The following is a 22,769-nucleotide window of genomic DNA, read 5'->3' as shown; positions in this document are numbered from 1 at the left end:
GAGAGGAGCTGTGGTATTGAAGGGCTCACTCCATAAGTTCGCGCATGTGCTGAGCCGGATACAGTATACCGCACATGCGTGTGTTGAAAGTTCTCGGCTATTTTAGCAGGGTGCTGTTTACAGGCAAAAAGGGCCGGTTATGCTTTTGGGGCCATCAAATGCTATTTTGGTCTGCACTTTTTCCGGTTTGCCCATCGTTATTGTATGGTCAAGTGCTCATGTGCGGGCAGTGGTAGTAGGCATCAGTCCTTTGCGTGCAGGCGGGGTAGCCCCTCGTGCGCAATTCTGTGCGTTTAGGTAACGCATTCACAGCTCCCAGCCGTTACTTGCAGCGTCTCGTGCGTCTTTTCCTGTATTGCTTTGAGAGGTGTCTCCACCTTAATGTCTTTCCTTGTTACAAATACTGCCCACTGGTTTCCGCAGTCTCTTTCGTGTTTGAAGTTTTAGAAATATGTTCGGATTGAATACGGCACCTCCGCGTTCGTGTATCTCATTGCTGCGCCCTTCCGTATACAGCGGTCAGCATTGCGCAGTATATCTTTCGTGGGATGGGAACTCTTCCGCTCACCTCCACTGGCCCAATGACTGCAACACGCTGTGTTTTATTTTATAGTGTTTTACATCGCCACTAGTGTTCAACATTATAGCTTGTTGCTGGAGGTAGGTTCAAGCTCTCTCGCCGCTACAGATTTCGTATATCCCGACACAGAGCCCGCGGCGCCGCCATTTTAGGTCCGCAAATGGCGTCCCTTCATCACTAGCGCCAGTCACCAATCGGATTTTGCGAGCAGTCGCTATTTGCCAATTTGCCAAGCGTGAGTAACACAGTTGTAGGTCCATACGCCGGGTATTTATTGCAATATAAAGTGTGACTGGTCATATATCAGTACGTTTGTTCAGGCTGGCTAGTTTCGGATTGGCGCCCTTTTAAATCATCAGCAGCCGGCTCGGCCTCCAGCCTCAGTTGCCTACGATAATTTTTTATCTTGTATACATCGCTCATACGTTCTCACCGGTTTCCGTCGATCGTCACCAGTGCTCTCAGGTCTGGTCACTGCATACCGGTAGAGTGCAGGTGATAAAGAGGATTCTCCGGCGTCCGATTTCAACAGCCGCTGGGCGCCGCCATCTTTGATTGCTCGGCGTCTTCTGGGCAGCGTTTTTTTATAGCATTCTTATTACCCGTATTGGGACATAAATGCGCTCAGAATCATGCTCCGATTGCTCACGCCAGCTTCCGATCATCACTCAGTGCCGCCGTTAACGCGCTGGTACGGAGGAAGCGCTGTTTTTCGCCGCTCGTACAACCTGGCCGGCGGAGCTGCCTTATGGAGCAGCCATTCCGCTGTGCGCCCTCTAGCGCCCCCGCCACAACTGTTCAGCTTTACATAATTCATTGCACAACCTGTTGTCCCCCAACCTGTAGACCTATATCATCGAGGACTCACATTCCACTTGTCCCAAAGTGGAAGCTGCTGACATCAAACGATCATCATTGCTAAAAAAACAGAACAGTCCAACTAGGTGCGCATATGTCTCAACATACACCTCCATACGCAGCCAGAAGTTGTTCCAGAGTCTAACTTAAAATACCCTTAAATCCAGCTGGAACCTAAATTAAAGTACATTACAACAAGGTAGAAGAGGCCCAACTCTGGCTGTTCTTGAACACCATCCAGGAGGTCCTAACTAAACTTACATGGATTATAAATGTCAACAACTGAATTCTGTTACATGCAAAGACACTCTAAGCATACCTATCAACTTGGTGCTGTGATGTGAAGTCTAAAGGAGTGACCCAGTCACTCAGGCTCTTTTGTTGATAATATTGAGCAGCGTAAGAATGACACAGTTTATTCTCCAAGCTGCAAAGTGATACCGTTGGCTTTTTTTGTAGAGTCCAATGACTCCCCATTACTGTTCACATGTGCACATTTATTTTCTGGTTTGACGCACATGGATTTAAATCCCCTATGCCTATGTATTGATGCATCACCTTGAGCTGCAGTCACAACAGCATTTTAATTGTATGCAATAAATCATTCCTCCAGACACTCTGTGCTCCAATCTAGCTGGAGTTGCTGTAAAGTGCTCTTGTGTACATTTCATGCCTCTTCTAATTTCTAATTTAAAACATTTATAAAGCGCAGCGTGCACCGTACGGTTTCTTGGCGCTAGTATGGGAGTCGGCAACAGAGGCAAAGTCAACCTGTCAAGAAAAAAAAAAAAAAAAGGAAAAATACACGGGGAAGGCCTGCTTAAAAAGAAACGTTTTAAGATCTTTCCGAAAAGAGAGATAGTGGGTGGCAAAGCGAAGGTGATCAGGAAGGGAGTTCCAAAATGTAGGGGCTAAGGTAGAAAAGTTGGTTCCGCCCCATTTTTTCCGTTTGAAACGTGGGATTTGGAGGAGAGATTTGGAGGAAGAGCGGAGCTCTCTGGTGGGAACATATTCTTTTATTAGCGAGGAAATAAAGGCAGGGGCAGTGGCCTGGCGGGCCTGGAAGACCATGCAGCCGGTCTTAAAGAGGGAGCGTTCCTTGACGGGAAGCCAATGAAGCTCCCTAAGGAGCGGTGTAGAGTGATGATATCGCGGGAGACCAAAAACCAGCCGGGCCGCCTGGTTCTGGACCATCTGGAGCCTCCGCATGCTGTATGCCGGAATGCCGTTGTAAAGGGCATTGGCATAATCCAGCCGCGATATCACCAGTGCGGCCATGATCTGCTTGAGTGCCTGAGGGGGAAAAAAAACGGGAGACAGTGCGGATAGTGCGGAGAGTGAGGAAGCAGGAGGAAACTACAGAGCTGATTTGTGAATGAAGGGTGAGCTGGTTGTTCACTTTAACACCCAGTGTTTTGGCCGAAGTTGAGGGGGTGGGGGTGGGACCAAGAGTGGGGGGCCAAAAGAGAGAATTCCAGGGACTGGAAGAACCACCGGTGAGAACCAACTCGGTTTTATCCGGGTTCAATTTGAGATGGTTGTGGTTCATCCAATCCCTGATAAATGTCATAGAAGACTGGAAGTTAGAAACAGAGAGGGAAGAAGAGGACAGATCAAAGATGAGCTGGAGGTCATCGGCGTAATTGTACACGGTGACCTCTAGCTGCTGAAGAGCAAAAATAAGAGGAGAGATGTACAGATTGAAGAGTAGAGGGGAAAGAGAGGAACCCTGGGGAACACCACAGGTGACAGGGAGTGAAGTGGTCGTGAGGTCTCCTAGCCGAACCGCCTGGGTGCGGTCCCTCAGGAAGGAGGACAGCCAGATCAGGGCTGAACCCTCAATTCCAGCCGCCTTGACACGGGACAATAGGATGGTGTGGTCAACCGTGTCAAAGGCGGCAGAGAGATCGAGGAGTACCAGCACCTGATGTTTGTTATTATCCATACCCTTCCTGAGGTTGTCCAGGACCGCAACCACAACTGATTCTGTCGAGTGCCTTGGGCGAAAGCCAGCCTGGCGGGGAGCCAATCCCCCATTAGCCTCTACGTGGGTGCTGAAAACTGCGGTGACATGGCGTTCCAGCACCTTGCCCAAATAGGGCAGCAGGGAAATGGGGCGATAATTGGCTGAGATGGACGGGTCAGCGCCAGGCTTTTTTAAGATGGGCACTATGGTGGCTGATTTGAGCGCAGGGGTCACTACTCCCTGCGCAAGGGAGTGGTTGAGAAAAGTAATAGGGGGCTCAGGGCAAGAAGAATAAATGTGTTGCAGGATTCGTGCCGGACAGATGTCTGCGGGAGAGCCCGACTTTACTTTAGGGAGCATCTCCCGGAATCCTGCCTCAGTGAGGGGGGGAATAGAGGTGAGAAGACATTGGACAATAGGAGGGGAGGGATCCACAAATGCGGGCGAAGGAGGGGGAATGTTGGCTTTGATGGTATCAATCTTCTCTAAGAAGTAAGCATTGAGTTGATCACATAGTGACTGAGATGGAGGGTTCTGGGGTGAAGCTCTGTCGGAATAAGCCAGGTCATTGACTATGCCGAATATTTCCTTAGGTTTGTTCTCGGCTGACATTATTTTGCTGGAGAAGTAAGAAATTTTTGCGGAGAGAATTGCGGTTTTATATTCGGCCAGAGCAGTGAGGTAGGGAGCTTTTAATGAGGGGTGATAACTTCTTCTCCACTGCCTCTCTGCCTGTCGGGTGGCTAGTTTAAACTTTTTTAGGTGGTCGTTAAACCACCTGTTGGAATCCTTAGGTCGCCGGATGGAGATGCGACGCAGGGGAGCCACTGAGTCACAACCTCCAGTCAGCCAGGTATTAATGGCATTGGCTTGGGAGTCGGATGAGAGGTCAGAGAGGATGGGAGTGGAGTTTCGAAGTAGAGAAAACAAAGAGGGGAGATCGACTCTGTTCCAATTCCGCGCCCAGGTGTTTTTGGCGCGTGGGGCTTTGGATATAGGTTTGGACGAGATGGAAAAAGCAATAAGGGCATAGTCAGACCAGGGACAGGGAGATATTGTCACCGAGGAGACTGGAAGATTAAGGGACCAAACCTGGTCCAGTATGTGACCGTGCGAATGAGTGGGGATGGTAATGTGTGGGACCAAGTTCAGAGAGGAAAGAGATTCAGTGAACTGTTTCGAAGCAGTGCACTCCGAGGGATCCGAGGGCCAGTAATTAAAATCCCCTAACCTCTTGTATCCACGATTGATACCTCAGTCTCACTGACATTGTTTTTTTATGGGCAAAAGGTACTTTGTCCTTTAAATCAGCCTGATAACACACGCTGCTGGAACATGACGCTCTGTTCACACTTGATTACATCAGATACCTCCTTAAGGTGTTTTCTCGTTTTCACATTACAATGGGATTTTCTATAAGAATGATTTTGTACATTACCACATGGAACACTTTACGTGATTACCTCATGACGTCGCTTAGTCTCATAGTATTTTTGTATTACTGCTCATGCATGCCTGATTAGAAACACTGCTAAACCCTTAATGAGGTATACAGTAAGAATTTTGTCAATAGAATAAGGCGAGCATTTTTCAGCCACTTATTTTGTCGGTGTGGTTTTGGTTTCAATACCATAATTATGGACATTTTAAAATGTAAGGGACAATTATAGGATGCTACATGTGCCTTATCCTGAAGAACTGCTGAAAGCAACTAAGGGGGTTGAAACGTCGACCAATCACCACTGGTCTACATACAGGTTATGAACTGATATTTTGTCAGACATTGGAATCAGTCAATTTCAGTAATCAGTGGAATCTTTCTTTGTATATAAATTGTTCTTGCGCACATGTTTGCTTTGTTACATGATTGCACGTACACTCAGCCATCACCAGCAGCACCTTTTTTCTTGGATTGTGATGTTCTTCAGTAATATTAATTATACAATTTATACTTAATGTGTTATGTGAAAGTTTCCTTTTGTCTCTGTTTAAATTCAATGTTTGTAAATTGGGATATTGAGATAGCACAAATTGGTATTTGGTAGGTCTGACATCACCTAATCTGACAGCCACCTGAGAAACTCTCTCACCCCTTGCACAAATATTTTTACAAATGAAGCACTGCTTGGACTCCAAACAATGAACAGGGAGCAGCAGTGATACTTTTTGGGTCCAGATCCTCGCACTGCTAAGTTCTCTTTCTCTTTCGGCGGCTGCCTGCCGAGTGCTTCCAAATTGATTGGGCAGGTGGCAGGTGGTGCAATTTAATTGGTGAAGGTTCAAACAACTAGGGAAATAGCTCTCTAATTCAAATGAAGTGCCTAGCCTGATTGAGCCCTCTTTTCTTAGCTTTGACATCAGAAAACATATGGGATTCTTGCAGTGCTGGAAATCGAAAAGACTAATTCTGGGAACTTAACATTGGCAGAGACGGAGTTCTGGTTATTGTGGGCAGGGCTGAGAAGTCCTGGTGTTTGCAAGCTGATAGACTGCCTTATTGTCTCAACTATAAAGATTAGGAAGTATTACTGATTAACCTAATTTTCCAATGTTATCCCCTTTTAATGCTGAGGGCTGTTAACTAGCAATGTTGTTTAGTTGGGACCATAGACTTGTTTGCTCGGATGCCCTTGGTCTTAGTGTCCATGGTCTTTTGGTCTCTCACAGACTTAGTCTTTGTACCCATACATTAGTGTCTCTGTCCTCGTGTCCTAGTGCCAGTGACCTAGTGTAACCTTATGTTTTCCTCTCAGTGACACTATGTGCCTGTATCCCCAGGTCTCCAAGTCCAATGTCGAGGTCGCAATGGGTCTCCCCAAGTCAGTGTCGGTCACATGTTGACGTACCAGTGCCTCCACATCAAAGTCCAAATATCAGTGTCTCTGTAACAGTGCCATTTTTTTTCATGACCTTTTTCCGATGTGTGTCCCTGTGTCAGTGCCAATATGATTCTCAGTGTGTGTCAGTGTCCCTATTCCAATGGCAGTTTCCCATGTAATGCTAACTACCTCAGTGTCTCGCAGTATCCGGAGCTGTGTGTAAGTGGCAACAATGGACTTCTTACTGTACATGCTAGAACTCCACTATCAATATTGATAGCCATCTGTTCTTGTCTCACTGCCACAATGTCAGTATCCATTTGTCAGTGCCCCCCCATCAGTATTCATGTGCAAGTGTTGATGCCCCAGTGTGTCTCCCGTAGCTAGTTTTGGCGCTCTAGTGCGAGCAATCCGAGTGTAAGTGGCTCCATGTTGTTGTGTGTCTTCCTAGTGTTAATACACATGTCTTGTATTATCCTGCATCAGTGTCGGAGTGCTGGTGCCTCTGTGTCAGTATTTGTATTTCTGGACTTGCCAGTGTTCCTAGATCAGTGTCCCCATGGCATTGTTAGTACATACCTGTCAGCGTCCCCAATGTATTTCCTCCATCAGTGTTCCAGTATCAAAGTAAGTGCCCTTACTCTTCTACCTAGTGTCAGAACCCCGGCATAAGATCCCAGCATCGATATCCTTATGTCTTTTGTTTTCTGTGATTGTTCATGTTCCAATGGAGCATCCCAATATTAGTGTCTCTGTGACTATGACCTCATGCCCCAATGTCACTGGCAGTAACTCTTGACAGTGTTGCAGTGCCCAGTGCCCACAATAGTGCCCAATTATCAGTATCAAAGCTGTGTCTCTCTGTCAGTGTTCTTGTGTCCATATCCAAATACAAGCCACCCATGTCGGCAATAGTGGGTCAGTACCCCATTGTTTTGTCAGAGCCATTGTATTAGTGCATCTGTGCCATTTCTAAGCACAATTATTATTTTAGTGTGATTATCCTAGTTTCTCCTTGCATCAGTGTTTGGGCCCCCTGCCAGCATTCCATTGTCACTGATTCCAGTCAATATCTCCATGTAGATGTTGGTTCTCCCGTACCTTTGTCTTTGTAGTAGTGGTGCTGTGTGATTGCTGGTGCCCCTATGTAAAGTGTTCTAGAGTTAGTAGTGTTGGTGCTCCTATGTCTGTGTCCAAGTGTCAATGTTTGTGATCCATATCCGTGTCGTCCCCAGGTTGTTAGTGTCCCTTTGGCAGTGTTGTAATGTCTGTGCCCCGGTATCAGTTCTCCAAGTCAGTCTTTGTGTCAGCGCACCTATCAGTATCCACTGATATCTTGTCCCCACCAGTCAGTGTCCCTTTGTCATGTTACTGTATTGGTATTGTGTTCTAGTGTCAATATCCTTGTGTTCTAGCGTCCATGTGTCATTATCCAAGGAAACATCTTATCCAGTATTTCATAGATTCACATGCCTGAATAATCCCCGCCGTCGAGATGGGAGTCTCACGGTATAAATAAAATATAGACATAACAGTAATAAAACAAAATACATAAAACATAATACAATAGCCTATACTGGACTGTACAGTCTCTACATTAGCCCATCCTTGTCCTTTTGTAAAAAAGTACTCAATCTGAAACACAGCCAATTAGGCTCTAGCACCCTGTAGATTACTCCACAGAGAGGCAAGTCCCTCAGATTTTCTACCGCAAGTCGGGTGACGGAGTTTACCTGAGCTCTGCTCCGTTTTTTCAACATTTACTGGATTTAGTGAGTACAGAATGTCTGATACTTCTACAAATGTTTATTTATGCCTTGTGGCTCCTGTGGGAAAAATAGGCTACATTTTGAAGATCCCCACAAGGAGTGTATTTATTGCTTTTATCCTGCTCATAAGGTCAAGGATTGTAGAATCTGCATAAGCTTTTCTTCAAAAACCTTAAAGGACAGAAAAGGCAGATTACTAATTTTTTTGGAGAAGTTAAAATCAAGATCCAATGTGGTATCTGAAGAGGAAGGCAGTGGCAGTTCTCAGACGTCAGCCCAACTGGCTAAAAAGATGGATAGATCTGGAGAATCACCTGAAAGACTTGGTAAGACATCTAAAAAGTCCCATCATGAGACTATTCACTCTACCTCTAAAAAAGGTAAGCTGACATTCTCTTCTAAGACAAAAGCTGGTGAAAAATCGAAAATGCCACTGAAAACTGCCTTTTAACAGCCTAAAACTCAGTCTGTCTGATCATCCACGTCATCGAAAAATACACCGGCGACGACGAAACCGCCTCAGACTTCGACGCTATCCTCATCGACCGAACCATTGGTGAAAGCTGTACCTTCGTCGACAAAAATCACCTTGCTGCAGTACCACTGATGACAACAGTTTCTCCCCCGTCAACATCGGCATCGACGGTCCCTCCCTCGTCGACCCACATTCCGGTCAACTAGAAGAAGCTTTTACTAGGACCCATCCTACGTATCTCTCTTACCTCCTAGCCATTTTTGGGAGGGACCGGAGGATGATGGGCTGTTGAGTCCAGCACGCAGCCCCTTTCAACTTCATGTGAAATACCTGGAGGGGGAGGATGAGGAGGAATATTATGAACATTATCAAACTATGCAAAGGCCTCAAGTGTTGTTACCTCGTCAGGAACTTATAGTTGAAATGCATGTGGCATTAGTGCTGGACTGTACAGATATGCTGCAGGATTACCATTCTAGTTTCCCATCTGCAGCAGGTCCCCGTCACGGCCAATTCTCTCCTCCACCTGCTCTGCTTACTTCAGGTCCTTCTATTCCTTCTGCTGAGGCCCATGATACTTTACCTGCGCCACAAGATCAGGGAGCGCAAGACGATGACGACAATACAGTTGCAGAGGAAGGTGACCTCCCTAAAACACCAACTACCATTGATGAATGGGAGGATTATTTAATCCTAACACCGTCCTCACCGGTTCCTCAGGCAATTGATTCTCCTCCGGAGGACATTGCAGGTTTTCATGCCATCATGGAAAGAGCAGCAAACCGTTTTCACCTCCCTATGCCCGTTAAGCAGTCCAACTGCTTTTTATATGATTTTAAAGCTCAGAGCAGGAAATCGTCCCGGCCATTCCTAGTATCGATCATAATTGGGAAGAGGGCATCAAGATTATAAAAAATCCTTTCTCCGTGCCTGCAATTCTTCCCAGAATTGATGTGTAAGGCCCCATATGATGCCCCTGCATGCCTGTCCAGACATCCTAGACCTGATTCTGTAATTTCTCAGGCTGTTCAGCGCAGATCTAAAAATCCATCAATGCCAATTACTGCACCACCTGATAAAGATGGAAGGAGACTGGATAACATTGTGAAGAGATTCACCACCATGGCAGGTGCTTCGGTGCGTGCCTCTAACTCCTTGGCAATTCTAGGAAGGTATGGCTGCCAAATGTGGTCAGATGTTGCTCCGTAGCTTGAGCTTTTGCCAGATTACAAGAAGCAGGAGGCAAGAAAAATTCTCCTTGCAGTGGAAAGGGCAGCTTCGGAGATAATTGACATCTCTATGGATTTGGCCTCTCTAGGTTTCCGGCAACTAGCTGGAGCGGCAAGCCTCCGTCGTCAAGGATGGCTTAAATTTACCACCTTTCATCCGGAGCTACAGAGCAAATTTCTTGATATGCCATTCGATGGGGATGCGCTGTTTGGAAAGCATATTGATGATGCCTTGCAAGAAAGTAAGGACACTGACACGGCCAAAACCCTGCGTATGCTTCAGTACAGGAAAACTCCCTTTCGAGGCGCCCGTGGCAGAGGAGCTTATTCCTTTCATGGTGGCGACCAAAAGTACCAACCCCAAAATTACCATAACAGATATGGCTATCAGCAGCAACAATCTTACAGAGCCCCCCTGCTACTGTTTACACCATACAGCAAAACAGGAGGAAACAGCCCCAATAGGGCAGAGCTAATGCTAGGAAACAGTGATATCTCCCCAGCACCTGCAACAGTTCAGCCACGCTTCAACCCCAAGACGCCAAATATTTCTTTTCATTTCAGCCAATGGGGAAAACTAACTTCAGACAAATGGGTACTGGACATAGTCAAATTTGGACACACCCTAGAATTTGTAAAGATCCCACCGCCACCTCTAAAGAAAATTCCACCACATCTAGCACTCCTCAAGGAAGAGGCCAGAAGTATGCTCCAGAAAGGAGCTATAGAGAGAGTTCCTCACTCTCAAGTGGGAGGAGGTTTTTAATCCCGTTTCTTTCTGGTCAAGAAAAAGTCAGGAGAATGGAGGCCAATCCTAGACCTAAGGAAGTTAAACCTATATCTGCAGAAAAAATCCTTCTGCAGGATTACTCTTCAAGAGATTCTGCAGCTCCTGGATCATGCGGACTTCATGAAAACACTAGATCTGCAAGATGCATACTTCAACATCCCTATCTATCCCAAATATCGAAAGTTCCTCCGTTTCACTGTGGCAAGTGCTCATTTTCAATTCAAGGTTCTCCCTTTTGGTCTGCGGTCAGGTCCAAGGGTTTTTACAAAATGTCTTGCGCCAGTTGCGGCTCACCTCAGACTGCAGGGCCTGCAGCTATTCCCCCTACGTGGATGATTGTCTAATAAAGGCTCCATCTTTTCGGAAGGCTCAAAGGCAACGTTAACTTGTCTGCAAATTTTTCAATCCCTGGGGCTGTCTCAACTCCCAAAAGTCAGTTAACATCCTTCTCAAAGGAAGCAATTTCTAGGAGCAGTTTTGAACACTATCCAGGACAAAGCATTCTTGTCCGCAGAAAGACAATCACACCTGATTTCCCTATCAACAGACCTACGAAGAAGAAGGTTCGCTTCTGTAAGGAAGGTAACATTTCTTCTCAGGATATTGCCCTCTGCAGTCCTTTTGGTACCTAAAGCTCGTCACAGAATGAGACCTATTCAAGAAGAGCTAGACAATCAATGTGACGAGATCGTTCGACGACCTGGTGAGTATAACCGCGGTCGTGCGGGCAGCTCTGCTTTGGTGACAGCGTTCCATCAATATCTTGATCGGGCTTACCTTCCTTCCTCCAACAGCAGAGTTCATCCCCACTACAGATGCTTCTCTCGAAGGATGGGGTGCGCACCTTCAAGATCTCCGCTCTCACATCCTATCTCGGGAAGCTCAAGATATATGGAAATGGCTGCTTTCTCACCTTGAGCAGAATGTCAAATTCTTGCCACGAATGGGAGCTAGACTAGTTAGTCCTGGAACACGTTTTCCAGAAGTGGGACGGCCCAACTTGGATCTCTTCACCTCGGAGACAAATCGGAAATGTCCATTCTATGCCAGCTGGGAACCAGAGGAAGGATCTTAGGGCAACGCTTTAATGATGAGAAGGACAGGGATTTTCGCTTACGCATTCCCTCCCTTCCCTTTACTCCCGAGACTTCTCCGAAAACTGAAAATGGAACCGTGGCAGATGATTCTGATTGCCCCATGGTGGCAGTGTCGGCACTGGTTCACAGAGCTTCTCCTGCTCTTAGAATGCAGACCATATTGCCTCCCACTTTCTCTAACACTATTGACTTTGAGCAAGGACCAGATTCTCCATCCGGACCCAGCCCCGCTGCAGCTACATGCCTTGCAAAAACCACAGTTGATGGACAGAATGTAGAACAATGTCTTACATTCACCCCAGTACAAAGATCTGGGCCTAAATCCATTGTTTTTGTGCACTCTACACCACCCTAGGTCAGACAATGGCTATATGCAAATCAGCCTTGACCCTGTGCCTCATGGGAACAGTCCAGCTCGAACTACCAAGCCATGTCTTTCCTAGATCGGAATCAAGCATCCAAGGACCGGTTTCTGGCTATCAGCCTTCTTCAGCCTGGATAGCTTGACTCCAGTGATGTGGAGAGCCTGGGACTCACGTCTGAGCATACCCAGCCCACTCGGGGTGAAAATTGCAAAAACCACAGTTGATGGACAGAATGTAGAACAATGTCTTACATTCACCCCAGTACAAAGATCTGGGCCTAAATCCATCGTTTTTGTGCACTTTACACCACCCTAGGTCAGACAATGGCTGTATGCAAATCAGCCTTGACCCTGTGCCTCATGGGAACAGTCCAGCCCGAACTACTAAGCCATGTATTTCCTAGACCGGAATCAGATCTTTTGACTGGGTGTGAGTGTTTGATTGATTCAGATGCTCCGTCCATCACCACCCCCTTTTGTACCGCTTTTGGCCGCCATGAGTGTGGCAGGGTATGCTCAGACATGAGTCCCTTGCTCACTTTGCCACTGGATTCAAGCAAGCCGGGCTGAAGACGGCTGGAATGCCAGAAACCGGTCCTCGGTAGCTTGTTTCCGGTCCAGGGAAGACATGGCTTGGCAGTTCGGGCTGGACTGTTCCGATGAGGCACAGGGTCAGACTGATTTGCATATAGCCATGTCTGAACTGGGGTGGCAGAGTGGGCTAAAGAACGGTGATGGATTAAACCCAGATCTTTTGACTGGGTGTGAGTGTTTGATTGATTCAGATGCTCCGTACATCACCACCCCCTTTTGTACCGCAGCTACATGCCTGGCTTCTGAGTTCTCTGAATTCAAGGATTTAGGTTTACCTCAGGATTGTAGAGATATACTTGCTAAGGCGAGAGCACCATCTAAGCTTAAGACCTAGTCTCTGAAGTGGAAATTTTTCTGTTCATGGTGCCCTGAAAATAATGTACATCCCCTGGAGTGTTCTCCAGACAAGGTTCTTCCTTATCTTCTTTCACTAGCCAAGTCTGGGCTCATGTTCACATTGGTTAAGTTACATCTGGCTGCCATCTCTACTTACAGACGTTCTTCAGGTGGCATATCTCTTTGCTCTAACCGTCTGGTCAAACAATTTGTGAAAGGTCTCTTCAGAGCTTTTCCGCCTATTAGGGCCCCTCCTCCTTAATGGAGGCTTAACCCGGTTCTTGCGCAGCTCATGAAGCATCCCTTCGAGCCTATTCACAGAGCTGAACTTAAGTATCTCTCCTGGAAAACTGTTTTGTTGGCTCTTACTTCCGCTAGGAGAGTGAGCGAAATTCAAGGATTTACTATCAAACCGCAATATCTACGTTTTACCAATGACTACGTTCTCAGAACGAATCCTACTTTTATTCCTAAGATTCCAACGTCTTTCCATCTTAATGAACCTATTATCCTACGTACTTTATTTCCCAGTCCTTCTACCCTGGCTGAGAAGGCTCTTCACATTTTGGATATAAAGAGGTGTCTGAAATTCTATGTTCGAGGCATATGAGCTGCAGATTGTATACTTTTGCAAAGATCGCCAACTGGTGTTGGGATCGGATGTTTGCACTTGTTTTTGTCCTGGAAGACGTCTTTGTAGTCACAAGGTAGGTGACTCCTACCTAGGATGGTAGTGCGCATGGGCATCGACTCCATCATTAGATTGTTTTTTTCCGCCATCGGGTTTGAATGTACATTGCTGCGCTCCGGTTCAATATCGGTTTAGAATCCCCCTTCGACGTGCAATTCTCTCCATTCAACGGTATTGTCTCGATAGTGTTTCTCTTGTCGACGCGCATCTTCAAAACAAACTTCTCGACCTCCATCTTCAATGCGGGCCGTTGGGCCTCTCCACGCCGACCACGCTGCAGTCAATGGAAAGGGCAACTTTCAAAAAATGCCCCGGGTGTGTTGCTAAGTTCCCACACACAGACTTGCACGAGGTGTACAATTTCTGCCTCTCCCCGGAGCACGAAGAAAAGAACTGCAAGGCCTGTGCATCGTTCAGGTCGTAGAAAACCGAAGGCCCCCGCAAAACCCTCGCCCTCCGGCTCGGGTCGACACCGACAACTTACATCAGGTGCCCCGCCCTTGGGCCCAGCTCTGAAACCGAAACATAAGCCTTCCGACTCGGGCTCGAGTCAACCCCATTCTGGCGCCAGGAAGTCCTCCCCGGCACCATATCCACAAGGCAAAGACTCTTGGTCGATGTCGAAACACTCAGCTTTGAAGCACACCAAGGTCAAAGACTCAGAACTGTACAAATCTTCGGAGCAGAAAAGTCTTCGGACTTCAAAAAGTCGTCGGAGCTGAAAAAGGCCTCGGACTCTAAAAAGTCGTCGGAGCCCAAAAAAGTCCATCCACTCAGAGCATGAGATGAGAGGAACCTCGCGGGCAGCAGTTCCTTTGCTATCCTGCTTTTTATCCTTGTGTGTGTGGTTTTTAACTTTGGGGCATTTTAGCTTATTTATTGTGTTTTTTTAAACTTTTGCACTTACCTTGGTGTTACTCTTGTCTTTACTCGTCTCCGCTCACCCTGTCTGACGTGCCACTGCCGTTTGCACAGAGGAAAGCAGACACACCCGCAGATGGCTCGCATGAGTCCCGGCCTGATTTTCAGCCTGACTTTGGCCGAATCGTGACCTTCCCGCGCCAGCCAGCTATTTAATTCATTGCTGAGCCGGACGCTTACAGAGCGTGAGGTGAGCGGAAACTCGCGGGCAGCAGTTCCTTTGCTGTCCTGCAGTTAATTCTCATGAGTGTGGTTTTTAACTTTGGGGCATTTTAGCATATGTATTGTGTTTTTTTAACTTTTGCACTTACCTTGGTATTACTCTTGTCTGCACTCGTCTCTGCTCCCCCGGTCTGACGCGGCACTGCCGTTTGCTCAGAGGGAAGCGGACACACCCCCTGACGGCTCGCCTAACTTCCGGCCTAATTTTCGGGCTGACTTCCGGCCGAATCGGGATCTTCCCGCGCTGGGCAGCTATTTAATTCAATGCTGAACCGGACTCGCAGCGGACGCGCGCAGCGGACGCGCCGACGGCGTGCCAAAGGCAAGCCCGTCTGCGCCCAACCGGGCCCAGGGGTCACAAACCCTGTATCTGCCCTCATGGTTCGTCAGTGCTATACTAGTGATCAGCTCCATCAGTTGAACAGCATACCTAGTGAAACCTGCTATCATCAAATATTGTGTGAAAAGATACTAGAAAAGTGCCCTCATTACTCTGCCACACTCCTTCCCCGGACATACTTGCCCCCCCCCAACCCCCTCCACAGTTACTAAAAAATCCTTTTACCAAACTGCAGATCTCTGCCCAAACACACTACAGAGATCTCGATGCTCCTACAAGATTATGACCCTGAGGTTTTATTTTTAACAGAAACCTGGGTCAATTCCTGCTCAGAGTCGGACATTGTTCAAACTCTACCCCAGGGATAATTAATACAAAGAGTGGATAGAACAATAGGTAAGATGGTGGGATAGCGATCCTCTATAAAGACCACCTAACCTGTCGCCTACTTGGGAACCCCATCCGAGACTGCGAGAACGTTCATTTATCAATAGAATTTACTCCACTCCTCACGTTCACAGGCATCCTGATCTATCGGCCCCCAGGAGCGGTAGGCGCCTTCTGCAAAGCATTGTCAGAAGCAATCATTAATCTAGCCAGTACTGCAGCAAATTTCACTCTCCTTGGAGATCTTAATTTGCACTTTGATAACCCAGGAACAGTTACTGGACAGGAATTAGCACAAGACCTTCCAGTTGTCACAAAAGATCTCGCAAGCCACTCATGTTAAAGGACATTACCTTGACACTGTGTTTTCCAATTTTGAGAACCTTATAGGAAACAATCCCCCTCCCCTCCAAAACATTCCTCCCAGACAGCACAAGATGTCCTCGGAACATCTAACACTGCTCATGCAGGAAGTTCTTTCTCTATTACAAAAACACGCAATAGTATCAGTCCCTTTGCCTCATCAAGGCACAGGGGTTTACTCCCTCTACTTCCTAATTCCAAAGGACGGCTCTCTCAGGCCCATACTGGACCTCAGGCCACTAAACCTCTGCATTCAGTCAGACCACTTCCACATGGTCACTCTACAACAGGTGCTTCCACTACTTAAACAGGGAAACTTTCTCTCCACTCTGGATCTAAAGGACTCCTACTTCCATATTCCCATTCACCCCTCTCACAGGAAATATTTCAGGTTTGTGATAGATGGTCAACACTATCAATTCAAAGTCCTACCGTTCGGGGTCACTACAGCACCCAGAGTCTTCACCAAATGCCTCGCAATGGTTGCAGCCCCCTTAAGGAGACAGCACATTCATGTCTTCCTTTATCTAGACAACTGGCTAATAAAAGCCAAAACACACCAGCTGTGTGCAACAACACACATAAGACAATTCAACTGCTTCACAGCTTGGGATTCACAATAAACCTCGCCAAATCCCATCTCCAACCGTCCAACATACAACAATACCTAGGGGCTACAATAGACACTTCAAAAGCTCTAGCATACCCCAATCCAGTCAGGATAAGCGCCATACAGGTTCTAATCCAAAAATGTCAGCCTCAATACTCGCTACCAGCATGAGTGTTCATGCAGTTAACCAGGACGATATCCTCCTGCATTCTCCTCATCCCTTATGCAAGACTCCAAATGCATCCTTTACAGGAATGTTTGGCACGTCAGTAGAACCAGGCTCAAGGTCAGCTAACAGATCTGGTGTTGGTGGACGACCGCACCCATTGCTCTCTGCAGTGGTGGAACACACAAAACCATTCCAAAGGGCGGCCGTTCCTCGACCCGGTTCTACGGACGGTGCTAACAGCAGACGCATCGCTCACCGGCTGGGGAGCTCATCTGGAAACCCATACCACCAGGGCATATGGACCCCCCAACAAAGACAATTCCAAATAAACTACCTGGAATTGTTAGCAATCTTCCTAGCGTTAGAATATTTTCAATGCCACTTCATGCGCAAAGCTCTCCTGCTCCGTACGGACAACATGACAGCAATGTACTACATTCAAAAACAGGGGGGGACACACTCTGCAGCTTTCACACCTAGCTCAGAACACATTCCGCAAAACATATATCTCCTTGGAGAACACCTCCCAGGTGTACACAATCAGATAGCAGATCTGCTCAGTAGTCGGACACAGCAGGTCCATGAATGGGAACTTCATCCTCAAATTGTTCTTCCATTCTTTCCCATGTGGGGCCACCCAGAAATAGATCTGTTCGCCACACATCAAAACGCAAAATGCCCAAGCTTCACATCCAGGTATCCACACCCATTGTCCAAAGGCAATGCGCTATGGATGAACTGGTCAGGCAAATTTGCTTATACTCTTCCGCCTCTCCCACTTATTCCGTTAGTGGTTCGGAAACTCAAACCGCATTCCCTCACAATGGTCCTAGTTGCTCCAACATTGTAAGCCCGACAACCATGTTTCACAACCCTATTAGAACTATCAGTAGTACTTCATCAAAAACCACGTCTCTCACCCAAGCTTCTCACTCAGAACCATGGAGAGATAAGACGTCAATCAACTAAACCTTGCGATCTGGCACCTGAGGTCTTAGAGTTTGGCTACCTAAATCTTCGGACATACTGTATGAATATCATTAAAGAAGTGAGACGCCCTACCACTAGAGCATGCTATACAACAAAATGAAAACAATTTGTCATTTATTGTCAAAAACAACAAGCTCAATCCTCTAGATGCTTCTAGTCAGAACATTATATGCTACCTCCTGCATCTACAACAATATAACCTAGCATATACATCTATTAGGCTACATCTAGCTGCCATAGCAGACTATCTCCAAATAGACATTTGTTTTTGTTTCGAGTGCCAGCTATCAAAGCTTTTATGGAAGGATTTAAAAGAATAATCCCACCCAGAGTCCCACCCTCTCCAGTGTGGAACCTAAATGTGGTCCTTACTAGACTCATGGGTCCCCCTTTTGAACCCCTCCACAAATGCGAACTACAGTTTCTCACTTGGAAGGTAGCCTTTTTGGTTGCTATCACATCTCTTAGGAGAGTTAGTAAATTCCAGGCATTAACCATACAAGAACCATTTTTAAAAATCCATCATAACAAAGTGGTTCTTAGGACTAACCCTACATTTTTACCCAAAGTCGTATCTGCCTTCCATCTCAATCAGTCTGTTGAAATCCCAGTATTTTTCCCTCAACCAGACTCAGTGGCAGAACAAGCTCTTCACACCTTAGACTTTAAAAGAGCAATACTTTACTACATTGAAAGGACAAAATCCTTTGGAAAGACCAAACAACTCTTCGTGGCTTTCTCCCCACCTCATAAAGGCAATCCCATCTCAAAAGCAGGAATTGCAAGGTGGATTGTTAAATGCATCCAAATATGCTATATCAAAGCAAAACGCACACTAACCATTCCCCCTAGAGCTCATTCCACAGGCAAAATAGGGGCTTCCATAGCATTCTTAAGGAACATTCCCCTAGATGATATCTGCAAAGCAGCAACTTGGGCTACACCACACACCTTCACAAAACACTATTGTGTAGATGTGCAGGCAAAACAACAAGCAAGTGTGGGCCCGGCTGTATTAAGAACACTTTTTTAAACCGCTGCAACAGATACAGGTAGCCACCGCTAAGGAGGTAACTGCTGTACAATCTGTGCAAAAGTATACAATCTGCAGCTCATATGCCTCGAACGGAAAATGCTACTTACCAGTATGCATCTGTTCTTGGCATGTGGAGCTGCAGATTTGTATACACCCACCCGCCTCCCCGGATACCTCTATCTGTTCCAGTACTATCTTACTTAGCTACATTACACATGGACATCTCTTTCTGCTTCTTACTACTCCATCGTAATTCTTCGTGGCACAACAGTCTAAGGATGGAGTCGATGCCCATGCGCACTATCATCCTAGGGAGGAGTCACCTACCTCGTGACTACAAAGACTTCTTCCAGGACAAAAAAAAGTGCAAACATCCGAGCCCAACACCAGATGGCGATCTATGCAAAATTATACAAATCTGCAGGTCTACATGCCAAGAGCAGATGCATACTGGTAAGTAGCAATCTCCTTATCACATACTAAACCCATCCGAAAGTCTTATCAATTGTTTGTCATATGGTGGACAAAAACTAGGTACAGCAGTGACTAATATATCAAAAAAGACCTGATTGTACATCTTTCCAAGAGTCCCAAGGGCTGGATAGTGAAATCTTCGCCAAAAAACTGGCTTCTAAAAAATGCCATTAGCAGCTGGGCCTTGGTGTCCAAATTTAACTGTTTGTCAATCCACCCCACTTATATCCCCATATGTTAGTGCATACAAAGGAAAAATATGTGAAAGGTTTGAAACTACCTCACGTAAGCATCACCAAGGAAGCTGTTGGTAGGTACTCACCAGTCTGCTCATGTTTTCTCATCATTGGTGACTTTCAAGACCGTTAAAAATTGTAATCAGTGTCAAGTGAGTATGAGTTTTAAGAGGTGTAAAACAAAAGGAAGGAACAGATAGTGATGTGTGAAAAGATGCACAAGTGCTTGTCATGTACTATCCCACTAAGACCCCATAGTGAGAAAATAGGTAAACTCGCTTCTCCAAGCTAAAATGAGTTGGAACTCACTTGTAAAAATGCAAACTTTATTAGATACTGTGAGCCGTTTCATACCTTGCGGCAATTTCATCAGGGCTCGGCCAGTCTTCACCTCACTAGTATTTCGTTCTGAGCCAGTTGGTTGCCATTAGCATTCATACCGACAACCTACCTCCTGGGGGGTGTTCTCCAATCATTAGTCACACCAACCCTGTATGCAAGCGCGGTTGCTGCCCGTCAACCGCATAGACATGTGAGTCTGGCTTCGCTTCGCTCCTGACAGTGACTAAACCAACAATTGCAAGGTGGATTGCATCAGCGTTTCAATTTTGTCACTCTAAAGCAGGAAATCCTCTGTCTGTCAAACCTAAAGTTCATTCCACAAGAGCAGTGTCATCATCGGTGGCGCTTTTTGCTGGAGTGCCGTTGGATAAAATTTGCCGTGCTGCAACTTGGAAAAATGTGCACACATTTACACTGCATTACTGTTCAGAAATGGCTACAGAAGCTGAATCAGCTGTTGGTCAAGCAGCACGCCTTTTCCAATAAGGTAAGCCTCTGTTGAGAGGTTATTATTTTATTTCATGCTAATAAAAGCTATTTGTGTTACATGTTAATGCTGTATTTTTTTCTCTTTATGCATAATGCTTCTCTCATATTGTGTTGCATATGTTGTGGATATATTAATGTATATCTTTTACGAGTTACAGATATATCGTTACCGAAGGTAAGTAACTTGTTCATTTTTATAGTACACATCTTGAATCCATTCAGTGAACACATATGAAAATGTTCTACATATTAGAAAAGCAAATGTTTAATTCTACGTATTAATTGATGTGTATGATAAAGATTAATGTAACCTAAGGGTTAGAGCGTTCTACCTCGAAACTGGCTAACCATGTTCAAGTCCCGGCAGGGACGTTCAACATCCTGTGATTCTGGGCAAATCACGTAATCGCCCCGTGCCTCACAAAATGAATGTGTCCGTCTGTAATGTAACTGGTGCTTATCTTAAATGCTCTGATAGCTTAGGGTCCAGTTCGCACTGTATAAAACTCCCCAAAAAATAAAATTAAGTAATAAAATGTTATATTTATGTAAAAATATCAGCTGTATACAAGGGAAATGCCATTTGTCTTCTTTTCAAAGTTATCTGCCCAAATGTATTTATTCACATATGGGTAAACTTTATTTTCAGTTAAGAATTTCTTTTTTTCTTTTTTAAAAGGTAAGACCCTGTTGGCTCAGACGTTAGCAAAATGCCTTGATGTACCTTTTGCTATCTGTGATTGTACAACACTCACCCAAGCTGGATATGTGGGAGAAGACATTGAGTCTGTTATTGCTAAGCTACTACAGGATGCCAACTACAATGTAGACAAAGCACAACAAGGTAGGTTTGATGCAACCTTTTGCCATCTTCACACTGGTAGAAGAGATTTTCTTAGCTTTGTATGACAACAGGGTGTACTGCCATGAAGTATGCCTGAACTAATGTACATAATGCCTTGGTCTAGAGTAAACTCCTAGCCTGAGTGCCAACATATGTGCTTGCATTCACTCTTCTCTTGAACCTTCAACAGGGTTCTTGACAAATGTCTTCAACTGAAGGAGTCAAGCAGCGTTACTGTTCAAGCATATTCATGTATGAAACTTCTTGCTGTTCCTGTAGTATTTATTCTGCTTCACACAAGCAGGACCCCAAAGCATGTAAACAAATATTGAGAAATACAAATAAATTCTACTCTTATTTAAAAATATCTAAAGAAGTTCCTGCTCTCCATAGCTGCTATCCTGCGAGCACCTACAGTGCGCAGGATTGTCTCAAACCTTCATTCTGTTCTATTTTTGCCTTGACAGGATCCCTCTGCATTTCATCATGCTTAATTAGACTGTTATTCATCAAAAACAATACTTTATCCATAAAACAATTTTTCTGCAGTTCCTTAGTTTGGGGTCTCACTTCGCAATCCCTTATTCCCTCCATTTTCATTTATGCATTAGTCAGTCGGATACAGTGTTTCTAGAGTAGTTCCTTCCGACATTTCTGGCATTGTTGTTTTCACCCTCTTTTTTTTTTTTTTTACAATGTTCTTTATCCTTTAGTCAAAGTGTAGGGAGACGGGTAAGGATCATTTGTATTTAATAACCTTTCTGAGGCTACTTCAATCTGCAGTTTCCTCATCTTTCAAATGCCCCAGGCAGCAGACTGGAACCAGAAACTTCTCACATAGCTGTTCTGTGCCAGTAGGGATGTTGACTTTATCTCTGCCCTGGGAAAATTGCCACTATATGGCATCAGTTAAGCCTTACAATGCCCACCTGGGTACTCTGATGGTCCATTTTCTATTTTTTTCTGCACCCATGACCCGTATCTGTAGCGCTCTCTTCTCATATTTTGTCAATGAGATTTCTCACAGATGTTGTCCAAATTTTCCATAAACCGTGCCGTGCCTATTGTCTCCACCCTTAATTTCTCAGTTTATAATAACAACATGTCAATTTTGGACCCCCTTGAGGTGAGTCTTTGGTGTTAAGTCACCTTATGACTCATGTTTGTTAAGCAAGTGAGACTCATGCACCTCAATGTAGTTAAGTCTCATGAGGCCGAGCTGTTCATGGCCTGTACCCGGGACGGAACACCAATCCTTGTGCAACTCACAGTATAGAACAAGGTTGCCTTCCAGAACTTCACCTTCATTTAAGTAGTTGAGGGAAGAATGACGAACACAAAAAGAAAAGACCTGGATGATGCTTTGCCTAAGAGAATGCCCCCATCTAAAGGTAAGTACCATTGACGATCTCTACTTTTTGTGTGGTCTTCTTTACAGCTGGTATCTCCTGTCGAGCCTCTGCATATGGAGTTGTCAGTGCTGGGTCCAGGGGCAGTTACAGTTCTAACTGGAGTTTCCAGCACTAAATTCCATCCCGGCCTCCTTCTTGAAGGCAGTGATGTAGCTCTTTAGGTGTGCAGTACTCCCCCCTGGAGTACCTAAGGGCCAATGGAATCTTATCCATACAGATTTCCTGTGGTTGGTTTGACCTTGGCACTGTTAGTCTGCTTCGTTTCCACTTGGACAGTCACCAGCCTCGAGATCGTTGTCAGTTGATCCTCTGGCACCTCTGGCACAGATTTCTTCACCCGGGACACCTCCTGCTGAAACGGTTGCT

General features: G+C 45.7%; 1 protein-coding gene across 2 annotated transcripts in view; it reads left to right on the top strand.

Moving 5' to 3' along the window:
* Positions 1–22,769, top strand: part of CLPX (caseinolytic mitochondrial matrix peptidase chaperone subunit X) — a 480,932-nt gene that overhangs the window by 269,242 nt on the left and 188,921 nt on the right. For both annotated transcript variants that reach the window (XM_078683091.1, XM_078683090.1), the window contains one exon: positions 20,827–20,991. In XM_078683091.1, the coding sequence (XP_078539217.1) occupies positions 20,827–20,991 (165 nt within the window). The remainder of the gene's footprint in view (positions 1–20,826; positions 20,992–22,769) is intronic.

This window comes from Lissotriton helveticus, chromosome 3_1 (assembly GCF_964261635.1).
Source record: "Lissotriton helveticus chromosome 3_1, aLisHel1.1, whole genome shotgun sequence".
Taxonomy (NCBI): Eukaryota; Metazoa; Chordata; class Amphibia; order Caudata; family Salamandridae; genus Lissotriton; species Lissotriton helveticus.
The sequence above is the reverse complement of the archived record's forward strand: the minus strand, read 5'-3'. Positions and strand labels throughout refer to the sequence as shown.